The sequence below is a fragment of the Cheilinus undulatus genome, linkage group 11 (genome assembly GCF_018320785.1).
Source record: "Cheilinus undulatus linkage group 11, ASM1832078v1, whole genome shotgun sequence".
In the NCBI taxonomy this organism is placed as follows: Eukaryota; Metazoa; Chordata; class Actinopteri; order Labriformes; family Labridae; genus Cheilinus; species Cheilinus undulatus.
In genome coordinates, this window is record NC_054875.1 from 836,685 (window position 1) to 849,351 (window position 12,667).

The window sequence follows — 12,667 nt, forward strand, 5'->3', positions numbered from 1 at the left end:
TACTGTCCTACCAACCTACCACACTACCATCCTACAACCTACCACGCTATCGTCCTACCGCCCTACCGTCCTACAACCCTACCGTTCTACCACCCTACAATCCTACCACCCTACCAACCTACCACCCTACCACCCACCACCCTACCATCCTACCACCCTACCACCCTACCATCCTACCACCCTACCTACCTACTACCCTACTGTTCTAACACCCTACGAACCTACCACACTACCATCCTACAACCTACCACGCTATCGTCCTACCGCTCTACCGTCCTACAACCCCTCCCGTTCTACCACCCTACAATCCTACCACCCTACCAACCTACCACCCTACCACCCTACCATCCTACCACCCACCACCCTACCATCCTACCGCCCTACAATCCTACCACCCTACCAACCTACCACCCTACCGTCCTACCACCCTATGAACCTACCACCCTACCATCCTACCACCTTACCTTCTGCCACCCTACCACCCTACCAGTCTACCAACCTACCATCCTACCAACCTACCACCCTACCAACCTGCCACCCTACCACCCTACCAACCTACCACCCTACGTCCCTACGAACCTACCAACCTACCATCCTACCACCTTACCTTCTACAACCCTTCCAACCTACCATCCTACCAACTTACCATCCTACCAACCTACCACCCTACCAACCTGCCACCCTACCACCCTACCAACCTACCACCCTACGTCCCTACGAACCTACCACCATACCGTCCTACCATCCTACCACCCTACCATCCTACCACCCTACCAACCTACCATCCTACCACCCTACCAACCTACCATCCTACCACCCTACCAACCTACCATCCTACCTAAGTAGGTAGATAGGACTGTAGGTAGGTAAGTGTGTAAGAGCTGTTGAGGAGTTTAATAGTTCAGAATGATACATTTTCCAGTGCCAGGTTTGTTGGTTTGTTTTTTTTTTTTTTGTTACCATGATATCAATCAGGGACTACCATCATGTAATTTTACTAATACAAACGCTCCTTAAATAAATAAAACTTCTCTTTTTCAGTCTAATCACTCCAAACTGATCATTGTGTGATAATTATATTACTGTTGGTGTTTGCTTTTTATTGACCATTATGTGTGGTATCTTTTTCTTGTTTTTAAATCAACATCAACTTTTTGCTTTCTCTATATCTTATTCAAAAATACACTGATGTGGCTTTAAGAACGGGTTTGTTTCCCGCCCCTATGTCAGCTCTTTGTGTTTGATGTGATGAGCAGCTCACATTTACAGTAAACAGGAGGAGGCTCAGCTGGTGTCACTCTGACCCACGCTTGCTCTCTCTCTCTGCAGCAGGGAAGTCCCGCCCCCATGTGGTCAGAGGGTGTAGGTGCATCATCATCTGGGGAAAAAGGAGAAGTATTACAAAGCATGAAATAAAGGTAAAAGGGTGAAACAGCAGGGAAGTTCAGTGATTTATGTTCCTGTTTGTGGTTTCTAGAGCGTCTAATAACTACTGAGCAGCTTTTAAAGAGCAGAATAACTGGATTTACAGATGTAATCACCCCTTTAAAATGAACACATCAGCTTCACATTCACTGGGTTTCTACAGTTACTATGGTCAGTAATGTGTTAATCAGAAGTTAGCTGTTATCATAAATGCTTCATCACTTCAGACAAACATATCTCCTGAAAGTCCTGCAGAAAACCCAGACCTGGATCAGTTTTAAAGCAGATGTTTAGGCTGAGTGATGTTGGGGGTCTTCAGTCATTGAGAGAGGGATGGGGGACTCATTTAGATGACGGACCACAAGGACTGGGTAAGGACAAGCATCAACTACATTTACACTAGAAGGGCTGAATTTAGTGGAAATGTTCCTTTAAAATCCTCACAAATCACCAAAACATTTAAAAAATTATCATAAATTTAAGTGAAATGTTTTTAGTATTGTATAAAAAGTACCCCAAAATTCCTTCAAATATTCCTCAGATGTTTCAGTGAAATTCTGTCCTATAGCCCGAACAAAATTCCACGTAAATGTTTGGTAATTTTATAGCAAATTCCCCAAAAGTTCAAAGCAAATTTCTGAAAATGTCATATCAAATTTACAAAAAAAAATGAAAAAAACATTCCCCATAATTCTATTAAAGTGGAGGAAATTTATCCCAAACATTCAAACAAATTTATCTTAAATTTACTTGAAAAATGTAAAAAATTTCAAAGGATATCCCAAAAATGTTCAATTAAATTCCCCAAAATGTAAAATAATTTTACAAATAATTTTACAAATATAAAATTAAATATAAAATATAGAAATATTAAAAATATACAAGCATCTTCCCAAAATTCACATGAAAATACTTAAAAATTCAAAGCAGATTCCCCCAAATATCCAAACAAATTCCCCAAAACAACCAGACAAATTTGCCCTAAAATTTCTATCAAATTTCCAAATCTTGAACTGAACAAAAAATGAATTCCCAAAATGCAATGAAAAGATGGAAAACTATTAAAATGTGTTCAATAGTGGCAAAAATAGGCATTGCAAATAGTGAAATGTGATCAACATTCGCAAAAACAGGTGAAGGGAGTGGTGAAAAGGTGTTAAAAGTGGCAAAAATGGCTGAAAATAGTGGAGAAGGAGCAAAAACAGCCAGAAAAATCCTTTTAAAGTGTTTAAAGTGGCTAAAATGGGCAGAAAATGAGCAATAAAAAGGTGTCGAAATGTGGCAAAATGTATTTTAAAAAAGGCAAAATGTGTGCAAAGTTGATGAAAAGTGGCAAATAGAGAAAAAAATAGGCAGAAAAAGTGGTGAAAAGTCAGTTAAAAATGGCAAAAACCATTGTTTTCATTTTAGAACTCAATAATAGTTTGACAAAATGTAGCACAAATAATATTTTCAACACCAAATTTCTGAAGCGCTTTGGTTTGAAATGATTGTAGTCAGGGGTTAACTTGAGGATTTAGGCGGTAAATAAGTGGCAGGAAAAAGGCCTAGCATGGGCTAAAGGGGGCAGAAAATAACCCACAACGAAGAAATTCTAACCTTTAAACCTGAAAGTTTGACATTCATGGTTGAACTTTTACTAAAACACAACCAAATCTGTCATCGATTAAATGTTTTATATCTTAAAAACGCAATAAATCAGGTTGAAAACGTTTCTGTTGCCACCACAGCTAGCATGTCAGCTAAGGTCAGGTCACAGAATGTTTAGGGTGACCAGGTTTGTTGTAACACCTGCCTTCCGGTGGAGCGACGGTTTCCAGGACTGAAGCTGAATTGTATGGACACTCTGTGGACATTTTGGGTATATTTCACTCCCCGTGGCCTGGCTTTGTCTAAATCATTTCTTTAGATCCAGATTTGATCAATGGACTTCCACCTACCGGCCAAACTCCACCAGACTTTCGGCGTCTCCCTCCAACGAGCATCCCTACCCGTCACCACTCCATCTCCTCCCCCGATTGGCCACTTTCACTGCACCTGCTCGACCCTCCCGCCAATCACGCGTTCGGTTCCGTGTGCTCCAAGATGGCGGCGTACAGTACTCTCATCAGATACCGTCGCATTTGAAAGCGGAATAAAACGCTCTCCCGGCGGTTTGAACTCGTCAGGAGGAGCCGAGCGGGGCTGGGACTCCGCCAGTGACACGCGGAAACGGTTTCCCCATGGTCTGCTGGAGCCGGGCGCCCGTGTTGGTGTCGGTGTGACGGGGGCTGAGGTATCCGACTATGGCCACCGAGAACAGGATCAATTTTTGGAGGAGAAACACTAAGGTTCCCGGAAGGTGGGTGATCGTTAACGCAGAAAAAATATATTAAGTTATAGAGATTATAGTTATAGAGAAGACTTCTCTGGTTGGTAAATGTTGTCTTAAATGTCAGGAAGGTTCAGTAACTCAGAGACTGGTCTACAGTAGATAGGGCTGTCACGATAGTAGAATTTAGAACTTAGATGTACTATTCCACTATTAAACCATATCACTACTGGTCTACAGTAGATAGGGCTGTCACGATAGTAGAATTTAGAACTTAGATGTACTATTCCACTATTAAACCATATCACTACTGGTCTACAGTAGATAGGGCTGTCACGATAGTAGAATTTAGAACTTAGATGTACTATTCCACTATTAAACCATATCACTACTGGTCTACAGTAGATAGGGCTGTCAGGATAGTAGAATTTAGAACTTAGATGTACTATTCCACTATTAAACCATATCACTACTGGTCTACAGTAGATAGGGCTGTCAGGATAGTAGAATTTAGAACTTAGATGTACTATTCCACTATTAAACCATATCACTACTGGTCTACAGTAGATAGGGCTGTCACGATAGTAGAATTTAGAACTTAGATGTACTATTCCACTATTAAACCATATCACTACTGGTCTACAGTAGATAGGGCTGTCAGGATAGTAGAATTTAGAACTTAGATGTACTATTCCACTATTAAACCATATCACTACTGGTCTACAGTAGATAGGGCTGTCACGATAGTAGAATTTAGAACTTAGATGTACTATTCCACTATTAAACCATATCACTACTGGTCTACAGTAGATAGGGCTGTCACGATAGTAGAATTTAGAACTTAGATGTACTATTCCACTATTAAACCATATCACTACTGGTCTACAGTAGATAGGGCTGTCACGATAGTAGAATTTAGAACTTAGATGTACTATTCCACTATTAAACCATATCACTACTGGTCTACAGTAGATAGGGCTGTCAGGATAGTAGAATTTAGAACTTAGATGTACTATTCCACTATTAAACCATATCACTACTGGTCTACAGTAGATAGGGCTGTCACGATAGTAGAATTTAGAACTTAGATGTACTATTCCACTATTAAACCATATCACTACTGGTCTACAGTAGATAGGGCTGTCACGATAGTAGAATTTAGAACTTAGATGTACTATTCCACTATTAAACCATATCACTTCTGGTCTACAGTAGATAGGGCTGTCACGATAGTAGAATTTAGAACTTAGATGTACTATTCCACTATTAAACCATATCACTACTGGTCTACAGTAGATAGGGCTGTCAGGATAGTAGAATTTAGAACTTAGATGTACTATTCCACTATTAAACCATATCACTACTGGTCTACAGTAGATAGGGCTGTCACGATAGTAGAATTTAGAACTTAGATGTACTATTCCACTATTAAACCATATCACTACTGGTCTACAGTAGATAGGGCTGTCAGGATAGTAGAATTTAGAACTTAGATGTACTATTCCACTATTAAACCATATCACTACTGGTCTACAGTAGATAGGGCTGTCACGATAGTAGAATTTAGAACTTAGATGTACTATTCCACTATTAAACCATATCACTACTGGTCTACAGTAGATAGGGCTGTCAGGATAGTAGAATTTAGAACTTAGATGCACTATTCCACTATTAAACCATATCACTACTGGTCTACAGTAGATAGGGCTGTCACGATAGTAGAATTTAGAACTTAGATGTACTATTCCACTATTAAACCATATCACTACTGGTCTACAGTAGATAGGGCTGTCACGATAGTAGAATTTAGAACTTAGATGTACTATTCCACTATTAAACCATATCACTACTGGTCTACAGTAGATAGGGCTGTCACGATAGTAGAATTTAGAACTTAGATGTACTATTCCACTATTAAACCATATCACTACTGGTCTACAGTAGATAGGGCTGTCAGGATAGTAGAATTTAGAACTTAGATGCACTATTCCACTATTAAACCATATCACTACTGGTCTACAGTAGATAGGGCTGTCAGGATAGTAGAATTTAGAACTTAGATGCACTATTCCACTATTAAACCATATCACTACTGGTCTACAGTAGATAGGGCTGTCATAGTAGAATTTAGAACTTAGATGTACTATTCCACTATTAAACCATATCACTACTGGTCTACAGTAGATAGGGCTGTCAGATAGTAGAATTTAGAACTTAGATGTACTATTCCACTATTAAACCATATCACTACTGGTCTACAGTAGATAGGGCTGTCACGATAGTAGAATTTAGAACTTAGATGTACTATTCCACTATTAAACCATATCACTACTGGTCTACAGTAGATAGGGCTGTCAGGATAGTAGAATTTAGAACTTAGATGTACTATTCCACTATTAAACCATATCACTACTGGTCTACAGTAGATAGGGCTGTCACGATAGTAGAATTTAGAACTTAGATGTACTATTCCACTATTAAACCATATCACTACTGGTCTACAGTAGATAGGGCTGTCACGATAGTAGAATTTAGAACTTGGATGCACTATTCTACTATTAAACCACATCACTACTGGTCTACAGTAGATAGGGCTGTCACAATTGTTTTTCAGTTTTTGTGCCTGAAATGAAATTAAGCAGATAAATTTCCTATATTTCTGTTTTGTTTCGTGTGTGTGTTGATTTTTTTTCTTTTTAGAAACATAAAGACAGGAAAAATGCTCAGTTTTGTATTTTTGTATTTCTTGTTTTTTTTGTTTGTTTTTTGTTTTTTGGGGCTGTTTTTTTTTTTTTTTAACGAAATGGTATAGGGATTTTCTACAGATTTCTGAGCCTGGTTTTAATCAGAAAAGGATCTGCTGAAAGTACACTGGCCTCCAAGGAGAAAAAAAGAGAAAATCAGGTTTGTTTATGATCTGATTGGGAGACAGCTTTTTGGTTTTGGATTTCTTCTTGAAATTAAAGATCCCCTGGCTGTGAAAACCCCTGACCTCATGGTGCTCTCTGTTTCCATACAGGACTGTCATAAATGTTTATCAGGATTACAGCTGTGGAGGAGTTATTTCGAGTTCTTCATATTCTACATGGGTTTTTTAGCTGTGGCACCATGTGATACTGATAAATGAAAGTCCTGTTTGGTCGTAGTGGACCTACCATAAAGTTCTGAAGTTTTAGACATGTTGACAGTGGTCTTGGAGGATTTTTTTCCTAATGTGTGATTGCGATTAAACTGGACAACATTGTAGTTGTAATAACCGTATAAATGCTATCACCAGTCTACGCTTCCTTCAGTCCACTCAGATAAAGGTAGAAAGCCTCTAATTACTCAGCTGTGTTTTAATGCAAGTGATGACTAGGACCTAAAGAGGGAGAAAAGCGGTTAAAACATGGCATCAGCCCCGCCTGTCTGGTCTGGGAGGGGTTTTTTTGTTTGTTTTGGATGTTGTTGTTGTCAATGTTGTTATTTTTGTTCTTGTTGTCATTGTTGTTGTTTTTGTCATTGTTGTTATTTTTGTTCTTGTTGTCATTGTTGTTGTTTTTGTCATTGTTGTTATTTTTGTTCTTGTTGTCATTGTTGTTGTTTTTGTCATTGTTGTTATTTTTGCTCTTGTTGTCATTGTTGTTATTTTTGCTCTTGTTGTCATTTTTGTTGTTCTTGTTGTCGTTGTTGTTTTTGTCGTTGTTCTTTTTGTTCTTTCTGTCGTTGTTTTTGTCGTTGTTGTCATTGTTATTTTTGTTCTTTCTATCGTGTTGTTTTTGTCGTTGTCGTATTTCTTGTTGTTGTTGTTCTTGTTGTTGTTGTTGTTTTTGTCGTTGTTCTTGTTGTTTTTGTCGTTGTTGTCGTATTTCTTGTCTTTGTTGTTGTTGTTGTTGTTGTTGTTAGGACCATGCAGACCAGCCTTAGTTGTTATTGTTTATGTTGTTGTTGTCTTTGTTGTTTTTGCCGTTGTTGTTGTTTTTGTTGTTGTTGTTGTTGTTTTTGTCGTTGTTGTCGTATTTCTTGTCGTTGTTGTTGTTGTTGTTGTTGTTGTTTTTGTCGTTGTTGTTGTCGTATTTCTTGTCTTTCTTGTTGTTGTTGTTGTTGTTTTTGTCGTTGTTGTTTTTGTTTTTGTTTTTGTCGTTGTCGTATTTCTTGTCGTTGTTCTTGTTGTTGTTGTTGTTGTTTTTGTCGTTGTTGTTGTTGTTTTTGACGTTGTTGTCGTATTTCTTGTCGTCGTTGTTGTTGTTGTTGTTGTTGTTGTTGTTGTTGTTAGGACCATGCAGACCAGCCTTAGTTGTTATTGTTATGTTGTTGTTGTGGTTTTTGTTGTTTTTGTCGTTGTTGTTGTTGTTTTTGTCGTTGTTGTCGTATTTCTTGTCGTTGTTCTTGTTGTTGTTGTTGTTGTTTTTGTCGTTGTTGTTGTTGTTTTTGTCGTTGTTGTCGTATTTCTTGTCGTTGTTCTTGTTGTTCTTGTTGTTGTTGTTGTTAGGACCATGCAGACCAGCCTTAGTTGTTATTGTTATGTTGTTGTTGTTTTTGTCGTTGTTGTTGTTTTTGTTGTTGTCGTCGTATTTCTTGTCGTTGTTCTTGTTGTTGTTGTTGTTGTTTTTGTCGTTGTTGTTGTTGTTTTTGTCGTTGTTGTCGTATTTCTTGTCGTTGTTCTTGTTGTTGTTGTTGTTGTTGTTGTTGTTAGGACCATGCAGACCAGCCTTAGTTGTTATTGTTATGTCGTTGTTGTTGTTGTTTTTGTCGTTGTTGTTGTTGTTTTTGTCGTTGTTGTGGTATTTCTTGTCGTTGTTGTTGTTGTTGTTGTTGTTGTTTTTGTCGTTGTTGTTGTTTTTGTCGTTGTTGTGGTATTTCTTGTCGTTGTTCTTGTTGTTGTTGTTGTTTTTGTCGTTGTTCTTGTTGTTTTTGTCGTTGTTGTCGTATTTCTTGTCGTTGTTGTTGTTGTTGTTGTTTTTGTCGTTGTTGTTGTTTTTGTCGTTGTTGTGGTATTTCTTGTCGTTGTTCTTGTTGTTGTTGTTGTTTTTGTCGTTGTTCTTGTTGTTTTTGTCGTTGTTGTCGTATTTCTTGTCGTTCTTGTTGTTGTTGTTGTTGTTGTTTTTGTCGTTGTTGTTGTCGTATTTCTTGTCGTTCTTGTTGTTGTTGTTGTTGTTTTTGTCGTTGTTGTTGTTGTTTTTGTTTTTGTCGTTGTCGTATTTCTTGTCGTTGTTCTTGTTGTTGTTGTTGTTGTTTTTGTCGTTGTTGTTGTTGTTTTGTCGCTGTTGTTGTATTTCTTGTCGCTGTTGTTGTTGTTGCTGTTGTTGTTGTTGTTGTTGTTGTTGCAGACCAGCCTTAGTTGTTATTGTTATGTTGTTGTTGTGGTTTTTGTTGTTTTTGTCGTTGTTGTTGTTGTTTTTGTCGTTGTTGTCGTATTTCTTGTCGTTGTTCTTGTTGTTGTTGTTGTTGTTTTTGTCGTTGTTGTTGTTGTTTTTGTCGTTGTTGTCGTATTTCTTGTCGTTGTTCTTGTTGTTCTTGTTGTTGTTGTTGTTGTTAGGACCATGCAGACCAGCCTTAGTTGTTATTGTTATGTTGTTGTTGTTGTTGTTTTTGTCGTTGTTGTTGTTGTTTTTGTCGTTGTTGTCGTATTTCTTGTCGTTGTTCTTGTTGTTGTTGTTGTTGTTTTTGTCGTTGTTGTTGTTGTTTTTGTCGTTGTTGTCGTATTTCTTGTCGTTGTTCTTGTTGTTCTTGTTGTTGTTGTTGTTAGGACCATGCAGACCAGCCTTAGTTGTTATTGTTATGTTGTTGTTGTTTTTGTCGTTGTTGTTGTTTTTGTTGTTGTTGTCGTATTTCTTGTCGTTGTTCTTGTTGTTGTTGTTGTTGTTTTTGTTGTTTGTCTGTTGTTGTTTTCGTGTTGTCATTTCTTGTCGTTGTTGTTGTTGTTGTTGTTGTTGTTGTTGTTGTTAGGACCATGCAGACCAGCCTTAGTTGTTATTGTTATGTCGTTGTTGTTGTTGTTTTTGTCGTTGTTGTTGTTGTTTTTGTCGTTGTTGTGGTATTTCTTGTCGTTGTTGTTGTTGTTGTTGTTGTTGTTTTTGTCGTTGTTGTTGTTTTTGTCGTTGTTGTGGTATTTCTTGTCGTTGTTCTTGTTGTTGTTGTTGTTTTTGTCGTTGTTCTTGTTGTTTTTGTCGTTGTTGTCGTATTTCTTGTCGTTGTTGTTGTTGTTGTTGTTTTTGTCGTTGTTGTTGTTTTTGTCGTTGTTGTGGTATTTCTTGTCGTTGTTCTTGTTGTTGTTGTTGTTTTTGTCGTTGTTCTTGTTGTTTTTGTCGTTGTTGTCGTATTTCTTGTCGTTCTTGTTGTTGTTGTTGTTGTTGTTTTTGTCGTTGTTGTTGTTGTTTTTGTCATTGTTGTGGTATTTCTTGTCGTTGTTGTTGTTGTTGTTGTTTTTGTCGTTGTTGTTGTTTTTGTCGTTGTTGTCGTATTTCTTGTCGTTGTTCTTGTTGTTGTTGTTGTTTTTGTCGTTGTTCTTGTTGTTTTTGTCGTTGTTGTCGTATTTCTTGTCTTTGTTGTTGTTGTTGTTGTTAGGACCATGCAGACCAGCCTTAGTTGTTATTGTTTATGTTGTTGTTGTCTTTGTTGTTTTTGCCGTTGTTGTTGTTTTTGTTGTTGTTGTTGTTGTTTTTGTCGTTGTTGTCGTATTTCTTGTCGTTCTTGTTGTTGTTGTTGTTGTTGTTTTTGTCGTTGTTGTTGTTGTCGTATTTCTTGTCGTTCTTGTTGTTGTTGTTGTTGTTTTTGTCGTTGTTGTTGTTGTCGTATTTCTTGTCGTTGTCGTATTTCTTGTCGTTGTTCTTGTTGTTGTTGTTGTTGTTTTTGTCGTTGTTGTTGTTGTTTTTGACGTTGTTGTCGTATTTCTTGTCGTCGTTGTTGTTGTTGTTGTTGTTGTTGTTGTTAGGACCATGCAGACCAGCCTTAGTTGTTATTGTTATGTTGTTGTTGTGGTTTTTGTTGTTTTTGTCGTTGTTGTTGTTGTTTTTGTCGTTGTTGTCGTATTTCTTGTCGTTGTTCTTGTTGTTGTTGTTGTTGTTTTTGTCGTTGTTGTTGTTGTTTTTGTCGTTGTTGTCGTATTTCTTGTCGTTGTTCTTGTTGTTCTTGTTGTTGTTGTTGTTAGGACCATGCAGACCAGCCTTAGTTGTTATTGTTATGTTGTTGTTGTTGTTGTTTTTGTCGTTGTTGTTGTTGTTTTTGTCATTGTTGTCGTTGTTCTTGTTGTTGTTGTTTTTGTCGTTGTTGTTGTTGTTTTTGTCGTTGTTGTCGTATTGTCGTTGTTGTTGTTGTTGTTGTTGTTGTTAGGACCATGCAGACCAGCCTTAGTTGTTATTGTTATGTTGTTGTTGTTGTTGTTTTTGTCGTTGTTGTTGTTGTTTTTGGCGTTGTTGTGGTATTTCTTGTCGTTGTTGTTGTTGTTGTTGTTGTTGTTGTTGTTTTTGTCGTTGTTGTTGTTGTTTTTGTCGTTGTTGTCGTATTGTCGTTGTTCTTGTTGTTGTTGTTGTTGTTGTTGTTGTTGTTAGGACCATGCAGACCAGCCTTAGTTGTTATTGTTATGTTGTTGTTGTTGTTGTTTTTGTCGTTGTTGTGGTATTTCTTGTCGTTGTTGTTGTTGTTGTTGTTGTTGTTTTTGTCGTTGTTGTTGTTTTTGTCGTTGTTGTCGTATTTCTTGTCGTTGTTCTTGTTGTTGTTGTTGTTTTTGTCGTTGTTCTTGTTGTTTTTGTCGTTGTTGTCGTATTTCTTGTCGTTGTTGTTTCTGTTGTTGTTGTTGTTGTTAGGACCATGCAGACCAGCCTTAGTTGTTATTGTTATGTTGTTGTTGTCTTTGTTGTTTTTGCCGTTGTTGTTGTTTTTGTTGTTGTTGTGCCGTAATCAGGATATTTCTCCACTAGGTGTGACTAGTATTATTATTCGTTGTGTCAGTGTTGTTGGGACAGTGCAGACCAGCCTGAGTCGTTGTTTTCAGAGGAGCACATCCCTACCACCGCTACCATCTAATTTAGATGTAAATACTCAAACAGGGGCGAGGCTAGTCCAGACCTGTTGGTCTGACTCCATCTGCATTATGCTGGATTATAATGGATTATTCTGGTGTCTGAGGATCTGTTCTTAGAACGTCTCTGGTTTCTCTCACCTCTGCACAGGAGTGGAAAAACGAGGCCAGAGTTTATTTGTAGGACAGGATGTGTTTATCACTTCCGTCCATTTATCATCAAATCTGACACACTCTAATACTTGTTACTTAAAGGTTTGGTTGTGACGGGCTGAATGAGTTAGGAAAATAATTTCTTAGCAGTTCTTTCCTGATTAAAATGTTGTTTTTTAAAATTTCCTCATCTTCTCTATTTTTCAACACAAATAACTGATTCTGTGTGATAACCCCCACAATATCAGATTAAACATGACCGTTTCTTTCCTGTAGGCCAGGCCTTTATGTTCGGGTGATATTAGATGATGCATGAATCAATAAGAGTGAAGCTGCTCATGCACTGTGACCTCTACAGGACCCTCACCTTTAGGGCAGAGTAAGGGTGGATGTGATGAGTCAGCAAAGCCAAGGGTACCATCTGGGCAGTCAGTCCAGTTGCCTAGAGTCCCTGGTCCTGCTGTGGATGACCCAAGGGCCTGAAATTGACTCTAAACATTAACTTAACATTCCATCCTTTCCTTTGATGATGTCATCTTTTACAGTCTTTAGTATTCTTTACACAGATGTCTTCTTTTAATGTTTATAAAACATTCCATCCTTGCCTTGATGACATAATTCTTTAAAGACTTTCATATTCTTTGGAGAGGTGTCATTTTTTAATGTTCATAAAACATTCCTTCCTTGCCTTTGATGACATCATTTTTTAAAGTCTTCAATATACATTAGAAAGTTGTCGTCTTTTAATGTTTATGAAACATTCCATCCTTGCCTTGATG

At 37.8% G+C, this 12,667-nt stretch overlaps 2 protein-coding genes across 4 annotated transcripts in view; one reads left to right on the forward strand and one right to left on the reverse strand.

Annotated features, from left to right (window-relative positions):
• myt1b (myelin transcription factor 1b) overlaps window positions 1-3,495 on the reverse strand; it is a 253,763-nt gene extending 250,268 nt beyond the window's left edge. The window contains 2 exon segments of the mRNA XM_041798549.1: window positions 1,262-1,378; window positions 3,366-3,495. Coding sequence (XP_041654483.1) covers window positions 1,262-1,263 — 2 coding nt within the window. The 5' untranslated portion in view covers window positions 1,264-1,378; window positions 3,366-3,495.
• A 19-nt stretch (window positions 3,496-3,514) lies between these two features.
• The window catches only part of tbc1d22b (TBC1 domain family, member 22B), a 39,918-nt gene continuing 30,765 nt past the window's right edge, over window positions 3,515-12,667 (forward strand). The window contains exon 1 of one of the 3 annotated variants that reach the window (XM_041799097.1): window positions 3,515-3,766. In XM_041799097.1, the coding sequence (XP_041655031.1) occupies window positions 3,711-3,766 (56 nt within the window). In that variant the 5' untranslated portion in view covers window positions 3,515-3,710. The remainder of the gene's footprint in view (window positions 3,767-12,667) is intronic. The other 2 variants (XM_041799096.1, XM_041799098.1) reach the window with 2 other exon arrangements.